Source organism: Myotis nattereri (genome assembly GCF_964212035.1).
Source record: "Myotis nattereri genome assembly, chromosome: 11".
Lineage (NCBI taxonomy): Eukaryota > Metazoa > Chordata > Mammalia > Chiroptera > Vespertilionidae > Myotis > Myotis nattereri.
The window spans coordinates 21,626,002-21,644,360 of record NC_138086.1 but is presented as its reverse complement, the minus strand read 5'-3'; the positions used below and the strand labels follow the sequence as shown (position 1 = coordinate 21,644,360).

The 18,359-nt window shown below is 52.5% G+C and overlaps 1 protein-coding gene across 2 annotated transcripts in view; it reads right to left on the bottom strand.

Annotated features, from left to right (window-relative positions):
• Positions 1-16,497: 16,497 nt before the first annotated feature.
• The window catches only part of NRF1 (nuclear respiratory factor 1), a gene marked incomplete at both ends in the record, with an annotated part of 81,611 nt that continues 79,749 nt past the window's right edge, over positions 16,498-18,359 (bottom strand). For both annotated transcript variants that reach the window (XM_081102427.1, XM_081102428.1), the window contains one exon: positions 16,498-16,661. In XM_081102427.1, the coding sequence (XP_080958553.1) occupies positions 16,498-16,661 (164 nt within the window). The remainder of the gene's footprint in view (positions 16,662-18,359) is intronic.

The following is an 18,359-nucleotide window of genomic DNA, read 5'->3' as shown; positions in this document are numbered from 1 at the left end:
CCTTGGGTAAGTTACCTGGAGGCCTGGGGAGGTGCCCTGTGGGGAGTCAGATGGCAGCCAGCCCTCATAGGGTGTATGGGTGGGCGGGCGGGCGGGTGGGTGGGCTCTGTGGTCAGGACAAGCTGCATGGACAGGATACTCCCTCCGCTGGCTGGGCCCATCTGCCGTCAGCTGGCCGAGATGAGTGTTGTCAGTGGGCCCAGAGGCTGGCTGTGCTGGTCCTGGGTGCAAGGCCCGAGCCTGGAGTCGGCCACCATCCCCAGGGGGGAGGCCACAGCAAGTGGAGTGGTTTGCCTCTTTGGGGCTTGATGGGCAAGCATATTGGGTACAGAAACTCTCACCTTCCTCCCCTCCAGTGGGTCAGCTGGTGAGCTGTGGGCCCTAGGATGACATAGGAGGGGTCTCCCCAGGTCACGCGGGCCCGTGGCATGAGTGCTGGGTAATGAGCAGAGTGCAGCTGCGTTAGCTGTCCCTCCCCGAGGACCCAGGCAGAGAGGACTCCCTGGTGTGGAGGTGCCCGATCCCAGAGCCCCGCTGGTGGTCTGGAGTGGAGGTGCCCTCTAGGGTTCCGCGAGAGCGGGTGGGTGCAGCTTGAGGTGCCCTCTAGGGTTCCCCGAGAGCGGGTGGGTGCAGCTTCCTGGGCCGATGCTGCCCCCGGGGTGTCCCGTCCTTCCTGCCCAGGGGGGCTGCACAGGGACTGAGGGGCAGGGGCACCCATACCAGGACCTTGTCCAGGCTGTGGAGAGGACGCCCATGCCTGGACCACCAGGCCTGTGCTCACTGTCCCTGTCTCTTTCCCAGCACAGGCCGCCACCTCCCAGGCCCACCACTGCCGCTCGCCTCCCCCCGTTTTTGGCAATGGTAGAACTCACACTGGTGAGGTAATGGGATCCGGTGGTTCTAGACTTGCCAACTACGGTGTGAGGGCCCCGCGGGCCACCGCTGCCAGCCACCGACGAAGGGCCGCGCCGTGCCGGGCCTGCTGCCCTGGGAAGGAGGGACCAGCTCTTGTCCCCAGGCCGCCGGGCAGTGGCAGAGGGTGGGTGCAGCCGGAAGTGACACTCACTGTTTCCCTGCACCCCCCTGAGGTCACAGGTCTCTGAGTCAGCTGGGACGCCATCCTCCAGCCCTCAAGGGTGCTACCAAGAGGGCTTGGGGTCCAGCCCATGGGGAGGGGCGGTGGGGAGGGTTGCAGGAGGAGGGAACATCCGGGGTGCAGGTGCCCTCACTCAGCTCGTCCCTCGGGTGATGAACCTCCTGACCCACTGCCTCAGAAGGCCCTGCCGGGTGGGCCCTGAGGCCTGGAAGGAGGGTCTCCTCCCCTCCCACACATCACGGGGAGCAGGTCTCCCTCTGGGCTCCTGGAGGAGGGGATGGATAGAGGGAGGCCTGACCAGGCCTCCACCCAGTGATCTTGCTGAGACAGTGGGGGAACGGAGCCACAAAGGCCCAGAGGTGTGAGGAGGGGCGTGTGTACGTGCAGGACGGCCCCCTGGGGAGTTGGTGGCCTGTGGGTGGGGCCTCTGCCTCAAGCTGCAGCTCTGCTGTGCGGATGGGCCCTGAGGCTCCAGAGCCAGGTGACAGAGCCTGCTCCCACCTCCCAGAGCCCGGGTGACAGGGGGCGCTCCTGGAGATGGGTCACAGGGCCAGGCACCTGGCTCGGCTCAGGCTCGGGTCATGAGGGGTGGGAGTACGGTGGGCAGACCTGTTCGGGAATTTCTGTGCCAATGGAAAGCTTGAGGCAGCTAGACTATAGAGTGGCAAGTATGAGTGTGTGTGTGTGTGTGTGTGTGTGTGTGAGTGAGTGTGAGTGTGTGTGTGTGTGAGTGTGTGTGTGTGAGTGCGTGTGTGTGAGTGTGTGCGTGTGTGAATGCGCGCGTGTGTGAGTGTGTGTGTGAGTGCGTGTGAGTGTGAGTGCGTGTGTGTGAGTGCGTGTGTGTGAGTGCGTGCGTGTGTGTGACTGTGAGTGTGTGACTGTGTGTGTGTGTGTGAGTGTGTGTGTGTGTGAGTGTGTGTGTGTGTGAGTGCGTGTGTGAGTGTGTATGTGTGTGTGACTGTGTGTGTGTGACTGTGTGTGTGTGAGTGTGTGAGTGTGTGTGTGTGCGTGTGAGTGAGTGTGTGTGTGTGTGTGAGTGTGAGTGGGTGAGTGTGTGTGTGTGTGTGTGTGAGTGAGTGCGTGTGCGTGTGTGTGTGTACACGGTATAAATACGATGCCAAGGCCTTTCCCTTGCTCCCCAGCCCAGGCCTGAGCAGACTCCATCCCATGCAGTTCCGGCTCTGCGCCCACCAACCTCTTCTTCCCTCTCACCTGCCTCAGGGGATCGTTGTGGTTCCAGCCACTGGGGCTGGTGGGGGAGGGTACGACCCGCAGACCTCCCTGCGCCCACCCCGGGCCGCCCAGCTCCGTGCTGCTGCCACCTCAGGGAGAGTGGGCCTGAGTGAGGAAGCCTGGCGGAGTGGCTGGCGAGAGGACGTCCCTGAAGAGGGCATCTGGCCGAGCTCATAGCGCCGGAGAGGGAAGGAGCTATCCTTCCTCGACTGCGGTTATTCTTAAAAACCTGGTAAGTTATGTGCCCGCCATGAGGAGGACATGGGTTCGTTTCTCGTTGCCAAACATTTATGAAAGCGCTGCCTACATGCGGGGCACTGTGTCCGCACGCACCACGGCCATAGCTAGGAACAGGCAGTGGGGGGCGGGGTGCCCTTGGGGATGAGTGAGGGTGAGAAAGGAGGAAAGAAGCCTGAGGAGAAAGCTCGGGTTGCCCTGGGGGTCGTGCCGGGCTCGAAGGCGGCCACTGTTGAGGGTCTTGCAGGCCATTTTGTTCTTGAACCCGAGGGCAGTGGGAGCCATAAAAGGTCGAGGGGATAAGATTGGGTGAACATGGAGAATGAATGGGGGGATGAGGCAGCAGCATGGGTCTCTTGTGGGGGTGCAAGTGCTGATCCAGGGGAAGAGGATGGCCTGGACAGACGGAGGCTGTGGGGCTGGACTAGTCAGAAATTACCCAGAAACAGACTCCCAGGAAGGTGAGTGGGGATCCATCCTGCCTTAAAGGACTCCGTTCCCCAGCTTCTGAGCAACTGAGAAGACGCACGTAGTCGCGCGCACCAGCAGGCGTGATCCAGGGCAGTGGACGGTCTGCACGAGCGTGCCCCGTGGGCCTGCTCACTGGTACATGTTCCAGTAAATGTCACTGAAATGAATGTATAGTCAAAGCTGGTGCAGGTGAGCAGAGCAGGAGGCCAGAGTGGTGCTCCGGCCCCGTTCTTGCCTGTCCCTTCTTCCAGGCTGGCCGGCCTGAGCTGAGAGGAGCCAGCGGGAATGAGAGTAATCTGGGCCTTGGCAGGGAGTTAACGAAGAGCTCGGGGGGCTTTGGACAGACTGCCCTGGTAAAAGCTACCAACCTCTTTAGCACTTGCCATGGGCTGCGTTTTTATGATTTCAATTCATCCTCACGCCACGGGCCAGCCAAGATCAGGACGTGGGGCGGCGGGGAGCCGGGGAGCAGAGCCCTGGTGTGGCCTCGGGGAGTTGGGGTGCTCCGCCCGCAGGGCTGTGGCCAGCAGACACCGGCCTTCTGCCCGTCGTCCTTTCAACCACTGCAGGGGCTCGTGCCCTTCCCGGGAGCTGTGGTTGCTGAGGGTGGTGGCCTGGGCACCATCACCACTATGGAGTCTCATCCCAGCTCCTTGTCCCTGCTGCACTGGCCACCTGCACTAATCTGACTGTGGCACCCCTCCCCCCCTCCCAACCCCCCGCCCCCCAGGAGAAACCCAAGTGCTTATCTATTTAGCAAGGCCCCGCGTGCCCTGGCCTGCCGTGCAGTCCACCTCCTTTTTTAGAATTATTTTTTTAATTGATTTTAGAGAGGAAGGGAGAGGGAAAGAGAGATAGAAACATCAATGAGAGCGAATCATTGATCGGCTGCCTCCTGCACGCCCCCCACTGGGGATCAAGCCCTGAGCCCGAAACCGGGCATGGGCTCTTGACCAGAATCAAACGCGGGATCCTTCAGTCCGCAGGCCAATGCTCTATCCACTGAGCCAAACCGGCTAAGGCTGGTCCACCCCCTTCTGCTCCTGGCTTCCCATCATGCTCTGCTAGATTTCATGAGGGTGTCTTGGCCCCTCACCTTTGAGTCTGCAGTCTGGTGGCTGGAAGCTGTCTGGGGGCCAGGCTGTGTCTCACTCATACTCGCATGCCCAGTATCTGGCATGTGACAGGGAGACTCTGGAATTTTATTTTTATTTTTTTAAAAATATTTTTCTTTATATTTTTTTCTTTATTTTTTAAAATATATTTTTATTTATTTTGGAGAGGGAGAAGGAGATAGAAACACCAAATGATGAGAATCATTGATTAGCTGCCTCCTACACGCCCCACACGGGATGGAGCCCACAACCTGGGCATGTGCCCTGACTGGGAATTGAACCATGACCTCCTGGGTCATGGGTTGACGCTCAGCCACTGAGCCACGCTGCCGGCCAGGCCCGACAGTGTTGTGACTTCCAGCTTCCTATACTCTGCGTGACCTGGGCACCTCCAGGACCCTTTCACCCCAGAGCCCCAGTTCTTCAGGAAGGGAAGGGAACCTCATGGTACAGACAGCCCATAGGCCTCCCCTGAGGCCGGAGGGAGGCCTTCCCAGGTGCTCGGGGCCCTCACCGCTCTACTCTGAGGACTGAGTTGGCAGGGGTCCCACGTCTTCCAAGAGTCCTCAGGCAAAGGGCCATCAAAGCTCTGTGACCGGCTCCTGGTGAAGACCAGCCTGTAATACAGAAGGAAGTCGCTGCAGGGAGTTGACTGGTGTCCTTTTGGATGTGAAGGGCATGGCCCGGGCTTGCTGCTGGAGCCCGTCAGCCAGTGTAGACAGGGCCAGCCTGGCGCGCACAGACAAACTGAGGAGGCGGGATAGGCATAGTGACCCTGCGGGCAGAGTGGACAGAAGAGCTTCCAGCTACAGACGCAGGAGGGCCTGAGCCCAGACGAATGGCCCCCAGGGCAGGGGTGGTCCCGGGCCTGGAGTGAAGGTAGTGCCTACACTGAGCCGTGGGGAGCGGACCACAGGAGCGGGAAGTGGGAAGCGGCTGGCTCCAGGAGGAGGACCAGCGGGGCCTGGTGGAGCCCAGTGACAGCAGGAGGGCCGGGAAGGGGAGGGAGATGCGGTGGAGAAGCCTGGACACACCTCGGTCTGGAGGCGACATTGCCACAGTGTGGCCCCTTTCCCTCCAAGGTCATTTGCCACCAGGATACAGGCAAGGCCTACGGTTGACACAGCCAGGACTACACAGAACAGTGGTCTCATTGGGGGTGAGTTTGCTCTGCCAAAGGATATTTGGAAAGATCTGGAGACACCTGACTGACAGGTGGAGGTGGGTTTGCTCCTGGCATCTAGTGGGTGGAGACCAGGGACGCTGCTCAACGCCCTACAGTGCACAGGACAGCCGCCGCAGCAAAGGACTGGCCCAGGTGTCAGTAGAGCCGAGGCTGAGAAATGGCAGAACCGAATGATAGGTTAGAAGCAGCAGGTTGACATCTGAGAAGAAAAAGTGTAAAACCCTATGTTTAGGTGAGAAAAAAAAATTGTACAAGGGCAAGAATCGGGAGAGCGGACTGGACTGAAGGTGGAAGGGCTGGGGACTTGGGCTGAGTATTCACCTGGCTTGGAATCGAGGGAGGGACGGCAGCAGGTCACCGCAGGCGAGTGAGCCTTGGTCAGCGAGCTGGACAGTCCGGGTCCCCGCCTGCCCTTCCACAGATTACTATATTGCAGTGACGGCGGACCTATGACACGCGTGTCAGAGGTGACACGCGAACTCATTTTTTTGGTTGATTTTTCTTTATTAAATGGCATTTAAATATATAAAATAAACATCAAAAAACATAAATCTTTGTTTTACTATGGTTGCAAATATCAAAAAATGTCTATATGTGACACGGCACCAGAGTTAAATTAGGGTTTTTCAAAATGCTGACTCGCCGAGCTCAAAAGGTTCGCCATCACTGCTATATTGCTAGCTTGGTGACATTTAAAAAAATATTTTAAAGCCCGGCTGGTGTGGCTCAGAGGTTGAGTGTCACCTATAAACCAGGAGGTCACAGTTCAATTCCCTTTCAGGACCCATGCCCGGGTTGCGGGCTCAATCCCTAGTAGGGGAGTACAGGAGGCAGCCGATCAATGATTCTCTCATTGATGTTTCTATCCCTTCCTCTCTGAAATCAATAAAAATATTTAAAAAAAAATTTTTTTTTAATCCAGCCTTTTACATTTTCACTGGGAGACATTCAGGAGAGCTAGCCCAACTGATTATTATTTTTTTAAAAATATATTTTATTGATTTTTTACAGAGAGGAAGGGAGAGAGATAGAGAGTCAGAAACATCGATGAGAGAGAAACATCGATCAGCTGCCTCCTGCACATCCCCCACTGGGGATATGCCGGCAACCCAGGTACATGCCCCTGACCGGAATCGAACCCGGGACCCTTCAGTCCGCAGGCCGACACTCTATCCACTGAGCCAAACCGGCTTCGGCTGATTATTTTTTTATATTAATTAATTTTCCTAGTCTACTTTAGAACTAGAAACAGCTCACGGATCTCCAGGAGAAGTTGGATTTGGAGACGAGCGATGAAAAGGTTTGGGTGGGAATGTGAAAGCTATTTGCAAGTATTCGGAGGACTGGAGACCTTACAGTCCCTCACTCCGAAGGCAGTGGGCAGTGGGCAGACGTGATGAGCAGGTTCTCAGAGGAGAACTCCGAGTTGGTAGATGGGGCCGTGACTGGCCGGCGCTGGGTGCTGTGGTGAGTGGCAGGTGGGGGTGGGGGTGGGGGTGGGGGGCTGGACCAGATGCCCTGTCACTGTCAAATGCCAGCTGATGATTAGGCTGGTTCCTCACCCATGTGGGGTCACTTGCATCTCCCTAAGCCCCCGGCTGTCATCTGGGCCGCGTGCAGCCACACTTACACAGGCGTTAAATGTAAGTGCTGTTGTGATGCACACACTACCAGCTAATGGAAGGGTTTTTGCATTCAGAGTGTATGTACCGTCTCAAACAGCAGATACTGGGAAGCCAGTCGCCATCGTGGTAGGGATGGGGCCCCGGGGTATTGGTGATCAGTCCCATAGACGGGTTCTTAAATATATTTTATTGATTTTTTACAGAGAGGAAGGGAGAGGGATAGAGAGTTAGAAACATCTATCAGCTGCCTCCTGCACATCTCCTACTGGGGATATGCCCGCAACCAAGGTACATGCCCTTGACCCGAATCGAACCTGGGACCTTTCAGTCCGCAGGCCGATGCTCTATCCACTGAGCCAAACCAGGTTCTTGAAGCTCGGTCACAAGTGTGGCAAAAGCCTGACCCTGACCTTCCAGGAGTGGAGGCCTCCCCCTGCACGGGTTCTCAGGGTGAGAGGTCAGCCAGAAAAAGAGGCAGCAGGCCTTGGGGATGGGGATGGAGGCAGCAATGAAGGCCCCCTCTTCCCAGACAGGACCCTCTGCCCAACTCCATCAACAGACACTTCCGGAGAATCTTCCCCTGCTTCCCACTGGCACCTTCCCTGCCCCATCCCGGAGGTCCCTGGCTTCTGGGCACCAGTCTCCTGCTGTCGCAGCTCTCCTGGCAAGGCCTCATGGGGGCAGGGTGGGGCTGGAAGCCTTCAGGGTGAGACGAGCCAGGACAGCTTCCTGTGAACGGTATTGGGGAGCTAAGATGCAGACTAGCGCAGCCCCTCCTGGGCCAGTAGAAGCCTTTGTTGCCACCGAGGAACCCATGTGTCAAGTGTCTTCCCTTTATGGAACCAAAGGCACTTGCCCTGGTGAGTGTGAACATAGCGCTGTTTTTTTGTTCATCCTCATCGCAGGATATTTTTCCCATTGCTTTTCAGAGAGAGAGGAAAGGAGGGAGGGAGAGAGAAACATGGGTGTGAGAGAGACACATAAACTGGCTGCCTCCTGCACCCACAACTGAGGAACGCGCCCTACCTGGGAGTCGAACTGAGACCCTTTGGTGTGCAGCCCAATGCTCTGACCACTTAGCAACACTGGCTACGGCGAACAGCGGTGCTTTTCTGACTGCAGTTACTGCCTTGACCATGTCCTGTTGGCTCTCTTATTTCCTAATGACATTTTGAGTGAATTCCATAACTTTGTAAACATGGTCCATCAACTCCAGACTAATTTGTAGCTTCAGTCTCAAACTTGAGTTCAACTCCGCCCTCTTCCTCGCCCCCAGGGAAGACAGGACCCACCGTGTTTGGGTGCAGGGTGGTCTGCCTTGTAGACAGCACCTCCGCTCTCTCCACGTGGTCCAGGTCCTCCAGGATTGGGAGGTGGAGGTAGATGGGCAGGGAGGATGGGAAGAGGAAAGCAGCAATCATAATAGCTAAGTACTTTCCTCAAGATCAGTGACCTTAACAGCTGCTCTGTCAATTCCCTAAAGATCTTATATGGACTGAGAAGGGACCAGTTAGGGTGGTGGCTGGGACAGGTGGCAGGGCTGGTGTTGCCTCTTAGTAAGCCCTGGCTGAGGAGGGAGGCTCCTACCGTTGGCCATTCTCTAGCCCAGGGGTGGGCAAACTTTTTGACTCGAGGGCCACATGGGTTCTTAAACTGGACCGGAGGGCCGGAACAAAAGCATGGATGGAGTGTTTGTGTGAACTAATATAAATTCAAAGTACACATCATTACATAAAAGGGTACGGTCTTTTTTTCAATAGTTTTATTCATTTCAAACGGGCCGGATCCGGCCTGCTGGCCGTAGTTTGCCCACGGCTGTCCTAGAGAGTGGGGTGGCGGGTGGGGGGGGGGGGGGCTTTGTCCTCAGTTGTATTTCCTGCTAGGCAATTCCAGGGAATGGGAAAAGCCCACAGGACCTCTGCTACAGCCGTTTCAGGTGGCTCACCATACTTGTCTCATGCTCACCCTTTCCTGAGATGGGCAATGGTCTGTGAAAAAGCACTAACATGCTACAGTCCTGTGGTCCCTTCCAGAAAACCTTCACAATTGCAGTGCTTTCAAGTAATGCCCAAGGCGTTTAAAGCCTGAAGAAGTCATCAGCTAGTGCTCCGCTGTAAACATGCAGTGGAAGGTGCTGAATGTAAAATAAGTTGGAGTTCCTTTAAATTAAAAAACAAACAAGTATTTGGTGCTTTGTTTCTTTTGAGTAATTGATGGCTTGTTCTTTTCTTCTCCTAACAGGACCCTCGTACCAAGAGCAGAGCTAACTGAGAACTTCATCCTATCAACAGTGCCTGACCCCATCGTTGGCAAATGTGTGGCCTCCTTTTATTTGGTCTTGATTTCTCATTCCTATTCTCTTACTTCATTGTATACATCTTCTATGCTTCAAATTATTTTGGGGGGAACATTTTAAAAAAAATTCTCACCTGAGGATATTTTTCCATTGGTTTTTAAAGAGAGTGGAAGGGAGAGAGAGACAGAGAGAAAAACATTGATGTGACACATGGATTGGTTGCCTTTGCATACGCCCCAGCCAGGGCTGGGGGTCAAGCCTGCAACCTACGTGCGTGCCCTTGACCGCAATCGAACCCGAGACCCTTCAGTCCCCAGGCCAACACTCTTTCCTTTTTTCCACTGAGCTGAACTGGCTAGGGCGGGGGAAAAGTTTTAAAAACAACACCTTTCCTTTTGGCTGGTTGGGGAGGGGGGGTGGTGGTTAGGAAAATGTTCTAAAATTAAGATTATGGTGATAGTTGCACAACTTTGTAAACACTGAAGACCATTGATGGGCTTAATAGTAAGTAAATTATCCCAACAAAGCTGTTTCTAAAAGCCTTGAGGCTATTGGGGATGGTGGGAAGGGGCAGATGGGCTGCCAAACTATGCCTTTATGGCTCATTTCTGCAAAAAAATTGGTAAATTCCAGAATTATAGGTGAATTTCTACATAAGGTATAGATGAAAACTTTTAGGTTTTGAGAATCTGGATGGTAAAGCCAGGGCAGGAGGAGCTCAGAGAGCAGAATGCAGTGTGTGTGTGTGTGTGTGTGTGTGTATGGGGGGCGGAGGGGGAGAGATGAGCCCCACCAAGAGTCAGCAGTCTGGGTGCAATGACACCAGCGTGTGGCACTGGGCTTCTCCAGGCCTCTAGGCTCTAACCTTTCGTGGCCTAAACCAGGTGTGGTGGCTACTGTCTCTCCCTCGCAGCTTTAAAGTTCTCTTCTGCACAAAGGCACCAGGGAGCACAGACGGGCATAGAACCAACTAAGAGTCTAACTACTTAGCCAAGGTTTGGCTTGGCCTCCTCACAGGGAACTTCTTGGGCTTTAACATTAACTGATCTCTCTCTCTCTCTCTCTCTCTCTCTCTCTCTCTCTCTCTCTCTTGTGTTTGGGCCTTGGGCTTTTTTTTTTTTTTTTAAGTATACCTACTCATTAAAAAAAATTTTTTTTATTAAGATTTCAGAGAGGAAGGGAGAGATAGGAACATCAATGATAAGAGAGAATCGATTGGCTGCCTCCTGCACTGGGGCTTGAGCCCGCAACCTGGGCGTATGCCCTTGACCAGAATCGAATCTTCAGTCGCAGGCTGACGCTCTTTCCACTGAGCCAAACCACCTAGAGTGGGCCTTGGAACTTTTAAAGGAAAAAACATAATGTAGCTGCTCATGCCCAAGAATGTGTTCAGGCACCAGCATCTTCACTAGCCTTCACCCTTGGTAAAACCTCAACAGATTTTTCTTGGGAATAAAATTAACATTTTCACATCTAATTATTTAACAATATTAACATTGAACTTTTGCAGGAATTTTTTAGTAATAAGAATGTGTGGAGTGGATGTTTTGCATTCTCCAAATTTTCAGGGAAACTGGGGTCACTCATCTGATGACATGTATTGAGAGCCTGCTGCATGCAAGTTCCTGTGTGTGTGCATATGACGAAAAGGCCCAGCCACTGGGAAGCTGCTCTGGGTATGGCAAGTCCTTCGAAAGGACCATGGATGGCACCACACTTACCACTGGGAGAGGCTGCACATGCTGCTCAGCGCTCACCTGGAGGTTATCCTATATAATAAAAGCCTGGGTGGCGTCATGTGCGACGTCATCACAAGATGGTTGGCAGGGGAGGGCAGTCGGGGTGACCAGGCCTGCAGGGGAGAGCATTTGGGGGTGATCAGGCTGGCAGGCAGGTGAGTGGGTAGGAGCCAGTCGTCCCATAGGGATCGGGCCTCCACTGGCAGTCGGACATCCCCCACGGGGTCCCAGATTAGAGTGCAGGCTGGGCTGAGGGACACTCCCCATGCACGAATTTCATGCACTGGGCCTCTAGTTTTAAAAATGAGACTCTAGACCAGGGGTGGGCAAACTTTTTGACTCGAGGGCCACAATGGGTTCTTAAACTGGACCGGAGGGCCGGAACAAAAGCATGGATGGAGTGTTTGTGTGAACTAATATAAATTCAAAGTAAACATCATTACATAAAAGGGTACGGTCTTTTTTTTTTTTTTAGTTTTATTCATTTCAAACGGGCCGGATCCGGCCCGCGGGCCGTAGTTTGCCCACGGCTGCTCTAGACGCACAGCTTGTTTTCTGTTGCCTGCCCCTTGTGTGGTTGGCACAGAGAGCAGAGCTTCTAGAGACAGACATAGCAGAGTTCGACCCCAGACCTTTCATGAGTTCCACATTCACCTGGGGAGACTGCCAGTTCCCACACCAATAAAATGGAATCTAACAGGGCTGTGGAGAAGATTAGAAATAAAGGTGTAAAGTATTTTGCAGAGCAGCCATTTAGTAATTGGTAATTATTCATAACTATTCGTTTCCTAAAGGGTAGGTAAATTCAAAACAAATCTGAGTTGACACCCAGGTGGGTTAATTTGCACCAACAATTTTATTCACACGTGCATTACATTTGGGGGGAGGGCAGATTCTAGCCTTTTCCACTAAGTAGTAAATAAGCCAGTGAAGCCTCTGGACAGGGCTGGGGCTGCAGGCCTGTGCCTGCCAGGCTGCTCTGGGCAAGCCCCAGGCTCAGGGGATGCAGGTTTGCCCTCTGCTGATACTATCCCTGCCCCTTCCCCTACCCTCTACCCACTCAACTCAGCAGAAACACACTCCAAGGCAGTTTTGACAGATGTTTGTTAATGGCTCAGCGGTTCTCAAGAGGGAGAAACTCAAGTTCAAAGTGGGTTGAGGATGCACTCAGGGCCCAGGAGCCCAGGAGTGGAATGGCGGGTGGAAAGGCCTTTCTCCAGCTATTTCAGAGTCAAGTCCTTCAGTCACATCTCCCCCGGGACTGCCTCCACCACCCCGAGCAGATCTTCCCCGGGAGCTGCCAACCTGGAGCAAGTGGCAGGGGCCGGCGGGAAAGCAGGGCGGGGCCCCTGACTGGCATCTGAGCATCAGCTGTGCTGAGGCCACAGCCTGGCTCGAGCTGATGACCTGGGCGGCCCACAGCCCTTTGAGATTGAGGGGAGAGGAGAAATGTGAGCCCTTCTCCCCACCCCACGCAGCCTCTGCTCCAAATCATTGTCAGTGTCTTCCCTGTTGAATGTTGGTGCCGACACCCAAGGGACCCACCAGGGTCTTGGTACAACTCCGCCACACCCTCAGCTGAGGCTTCGGGGCCATTGGAGAGGAGGGGAGGGGAATGGCCGCGGACAGGGAGGAAGGTGAATGCCGCGGTGCAGGCCCGCTTCCACGTTAGAAATGCTGGACACGAGCCTCACTGGGGTCTGAGTGAGGGGTGGGCACCCCGGCAGCCTGAGCTACAGGCGAGCTCCCCCTCTTCCTTGACTTTCTGGCTGTCCTCGGCTCACCCACTGAATTCGGGTCACGCTAGCAGCCACCAGCATCGCCAATGGGTTTCTCAGATGTGGGACTTCGAGCTAAAAGTCCGTAGCCCAGTCTCTTGGTTTCTTTGAAAACCAGATCCTTGTCCTTGGCCCAGATGCTACGCTTAACGAAGACCCCTAATGAGATAACAACTCACCCTCTACAGCGCTTGGCTCAGATGGGGTCTCACCACACGGGGCTGCCGGGATCTGTTCACAGCGACGTCTCCCCTTCGCATCTGGTTTCTCAAGGGCAATGGCCATGCTGTATCCACTTGGCACATGACAGCATTCAGGATAAACCAAACTGACCCACGGGCCAGACCTGGTCTACAGCTGGGCTTTATTTTGCTTGCAGAGTAGCTAAAGGATTTTTTATTGTTGCAATTAGGAGATTCACTCCTAAGTCTGGACTCATTGGCTTCTCTGGAAAATTTTGAAGATGGGGCTCCTGGGTCCACAATCCTCCCGCACTCAGTAGGCTGTCCTCTTTGGACACATGCTCCCCACCTGCCTGTCTCCATCATGCCCTTTCCTCTCACACCTGAACCACTTCCACTTCGTGCACTGATTTCACCTACCTGGTCCCTGTGGGCAGCAGAGTTGGCAGCTCCTTTGGTACCGGGCAGTAACGGAAGCCAAGGTCTCCACCAGGCTCACCAGGCTCCACACATGCTTGTTGAAAAGGCGTCTGGGTCTTGCCAGGCTAACAGGATGTATGGTGTATCGTAAGGCGCCTCTGAGAAGGCGTTCCCATGAGGAGGTACTGCAGGCAACCCAGCTGTTCATGGGTGGCCAATGGCAGTGATGTTTGGTTGGTTTGGCTACAATCAAGCCTCGTTCTCTGGTCCGTCCTCCTGGTTGAAAATAGGTGACGATGTGCCACTTGTGCAAGGGGAAGAGGTGGCACTGGCTTTATCAAGCCACTGTCATCCAGGAAAACACCTGGTGACTTCCCCATTCAAATATTCCAATAATCATGACCTGGACACTGACCCAAATATCCAACACCAAAAATAAAGGGGTGGTGGAGGTGGCCAGGAGGCATCATTCCAGGCTGAGGCATAGAGTGGCACAAGCTTGGAAGTGCAAAACCATTCTGGGGGGAAAGGAGGTAGGAGGGCCTGAAGCTGAGGATGAGGCAGGAGGGACGTTAAAGCAGTGACTGTGAGAGAACCCAGGATACCCACTGCAACACTGACCACTCCCGTGGGGAGAGCCCACGTGCACAGGCACTGTCACCCATCCTGACTTAAAAAATGTTTTATTGGCCTCGGTTTGGCTCAGTGGATAGAGCGTCGGCCTGTGGACTCAAGGGTCCCAGGTTCGATTCCGGTCAAGGGCATGTACCTTGGTTGCGGGCACATACCCAGTAGGGGGTGTACAGGAGGCAGCTGATCGATGTTTCTAACTCTCTATCCCTCTCCCTTCCTCTCTGTAAGAAAACCAATAAAATATATTTTAAAAAGTGTTTTATTAACTTTTGAAAGCGAGATTTGCTCCACTTACTTATGCATTCATTAGTTGATTCTTGTACGTGCCCTGACCGGGCATCGAACCTGCAACCTTGGTGTATGGGGATGATGCTCTAACCAACTGAACTACCCAGCCAGGGCTGCACCCATCCTGACGTTTAATGTGGAATGCAATAAACCCCTAGAAAAAGGACTCCAGCATTGAGTTTCTCAAACCGCCTTTAGGATTCTTCAAACTAGATGCTCCTGCCCAGGTCAGCATTTCATAGAACTGAGTTAATGGAGCTGCTCTGGTGACGTAAACGGGCAGGAGATCCTGGCACGCTCCTTACAGAGCTCCACACGCACCTTTTACAAAGCAGAACAAGCCACCCCAAGGCTCCTAGAGACTAAGTGCTCCTATAGAGATGAACAGTCCCACTACCTGTTGCCAATTTTTGACTATTTATTGAATGAGGCAGTAATAGACAGAATGGAAAACAACACAGAATCCATGCTCTGCTACTTGGGTTTTGCTTTTCTTCTTCTTCTTGGCAATTTCTCAAACTAGTAGGAGGTTATTTCACCACAAAGGATCATGGACTTTAAAGTCCTTGGACAGCTTCACAATGGCGGTAAAAAATAATTATAAAAATAACAAATTATAGAACTAGACTGTTTATATGTAAATTTCCCTTCCCTCCCCCCATTACGTACAGAAAAAAACATACAAAGAACATTGGATAATTTTATATAAAACAAGCAAATACAAGAATCTGAAACTTTTCTCAAAGGCTGAGCAAGACAGGAATAATTTTTTAATGTTGCGTTAAAAAAACACATTAAATACACTATCACACAGGGGGGGCCCGGGAGGAGGGGGAAGAGTTGTCCCTGTACTTGAGGAGCGGAGATTTGGCCTGTCGAAAAGTCAGGTGAATGTAGCCCCTGGCGACGCAGGGCTTGCAGCTGAGAAACCCGACTTGAGTTAGAGACCCAGGGGCACCGTGAGGAGGCAGCTGTGTGGGGCCTGGGCCCACCAGGACGCGAGGTCCCTTCTGAGGGCCTGATCCCGGAGCTCAGGAAACACCCGTCCTTTCTTTTCCCTTCTTACGCCCCAGCCCGGCGTGATGGCCGGCCTTCCCGGCAGGTGCCTGTCAGCTCCCACCTCCTCTCTGCAGAGCTACCGAGTGAGAGGAAGTAGAAAACTGCTTCCACTGGTGAACCCTGTTTTTCTCTCCCTCCTTCCTTCCCCTTCCAACCCTCCCACTCGCCCTCCCGTTCTCTCCCCCTCCACACACCCACACAAACAATGCGCACACACTCCTCAAACCCTTAATACTTCTGTTACCTTCAGTTCATATACATGACCACTTCAGGACTGACCTTAAACCCAGAGCAGTATTTTAACAGTCATGAGATCAAGAGGTTTCCTGCGAAGAGGAGATGGGAGGTGGAGGAAACCTTGTCCCTCCCTGGGAGCTTGAAGGACATTGACCTGCCTGTGGCAAGGTCAGCACCTGGGCCAGCCCGAGGAGCGTCTCAGCTGCCTGGCCATGGGGCCCCTGGACCTTGCAAGCACAATTTCTGGAACCCCCCAGTTCTGGAACTTCCTTCCTCAGGTGAGTCCAGCAGGGAGAGTTCTGGGTGGCCACTGGGAGGCAGCTTTGGTGAAGGCCATGGTCACCTCCACCTGAGTTTGTCAGTAGCTCAACGCATGACCCTGGTATGAACAAAAATCAGTGACTGTGTCCGGCCACGTACCCTACACCCACTAAACTGGGTGAATTATTTTCTTCCACAGCGCACCTTAATTTCATACAGATAATTCCATGCGGGTTTCATATATATATATATATATATATGTATATATATATGTACACATATATACTTTACATATATGTAAATGTGTATATCCATATGTACACATATACATATATTCACATTCGCACATACACACACATAAGTATACACACAAGTTTTTGCAGAAAGAAGTCCTGCCACAATTTGGCTTTTTAGGGACAGTGAAACTGACAGCGCAGTGTCTTCCTCCACCAATCCCAGAAAATCGAGTGGTGCTTTAAAAAATGCAATTCCAAAATCCGCTGCCTTTCTTCCTTTTTTAAAAAAGGGTTAACAATACTTTTCTTCCAAAGTCGAGAGACTTAATTCCATTTGATTGCACCTCTGCAATGTGTGAGAATTCTGAAGTAGACTAGAAAACGATGCCACGATCTGGCCGCATGTCACTGTTCCAACGTCACCACTTCCACAGCCTGGCCGTCCATGGTGACTGTGCTGTCTGCTATCCTGGTGGTCACAGGGGCCATGGCCACCTGCACCGGCCCGTTGCCTTGGGCGAGGCTGGTTACCACAGTCTGGTACATGCTCACCGGGATCTGGACCAGGCCTGGGGAGAGAAGGGGAGACTGTTGGTGATCAGGCTCAGCTTCAGATGCTGGCTGGACGGGGCAACCAGCTCCATTCCTCAGGGAATCGCATACCCACTTCCACACACAATTATACCCCCTCTTTGCCCCATTTTAATTCTTTAAAACAGATAATCAGGAAAGAAAAGTTAGGGGAAATTGTGGAAACATGTCTCAGAGCATGGCCTCCCCAACTAGCCAAGAGATGACGCCCCTGCCTCCAACTTTAGGAAGCGTAGCCCATCCCTGTCCCTGCCCGGGAGCTTTAAGGACAGTCACCTGCCTGAGTAAGTGACTAAACCCCTTCCCACAAGCCCACCCCTCTGCTGCCTTAGTCGCCCTCTAGGAAAGGCCTCTCTTCGTTGTCTGATATTCTGCTACACTAACTTCGTCAGCCCTCTTTCTGCCTATGTTCAAATTTCTCTCAGCTTGACAAAACATTTCCCTCAATCCTATCCTGGCTCTGGCCACTGTCACTTCACTTAGAGTCAGCTTATTTAAAAAAAAAAAGCAGAGAAAAAAAAAGCCTAGGTCATAAGTTTTCTGATTTTTGGATTTCACAGACCAGTAAAATTTTAAAATACATTTTGGGGTCAACTTAGAAAAAAGAAAGACCCCTAACTACCTCCTCATATTCCATTACTTCATAGCAGAAAGGAAGAAGTATGTGATCTCAGAAGAGGGCAGTCCTTCCTAAGAAGGGAAAGCTGGTCATTTTATATGACATTAAAAAAAGGATTTCCATTAAACAAAGCAGAATAAATGCATGCATCAAACTCCTTTTCCTCCTAAAACTAAAATTATAGTGAAGGGGGCAAAGGATAGAAATGAGGGAGGTCAGCATATGGTTGGAAGACTCAAAGCAAATATCAAGTGATTCTGCCTCATCAGAGAAGTGAAAACTGCAACTCCAGTGTCCACGGAGGGCTCAGGACAGGGACCCAGCTCCTGCAGAAATAGGGGAAGAGGCAAAAACAGGGAATAGCGGAAAGTTTGCATTCAACCAACTGGACCAGTAGGCCACACCACACCAGCCTTGCTGTTGACAGGACATCGGAGTTCACCCGCACTGAGGAAATGACCTGGAGAGGCCCAAGAAAAGACCTGTTGTGATGTTTGGCAGGTGGACCGGTGGGTAGGTGGACGGGGGAGGAGAGGAGACAATGACAAACCTGGCTGCCACTGTAATACTTACCCCAAGGACTCCTGGCCCCTAGCTCTGCCCTGCACACCCTGACAATCAGCCTCTCAGCGTCTCACTCTTAAGGAACAGAGAGAGAGCAGGGACAATGTGGGGAGCAGCAGAAAACAATGCCCCCAAATCTAGTATCTTCAAAGAGAGAAGATGTTTGTATCATAAAAATGAGATGCTTTTATTAAAAAGGAATATGGGAAAATTTTTAAGTAAAAAAATCAAATAGATGATATACATTCCAAAAAATTATATGTAGATAAAGTCAAGGAAATCTTCCAGAGAGTAGAAAAGATTAAAAGATGGAAAGTAGGAGAGAAAATATGAGACTTAAGAGGGTGAATCTCTGATAACAGAGTTCCAGAGAGACTAGAAAAAAACAGAAGGTAAGAAATTATCAGACAGTATGTAAGTAAATACCTGTAACTGAAACACGAGTTCCAGCCTGACCATGCCCACTAGATGCTCAACACAACAGATGCAAAGA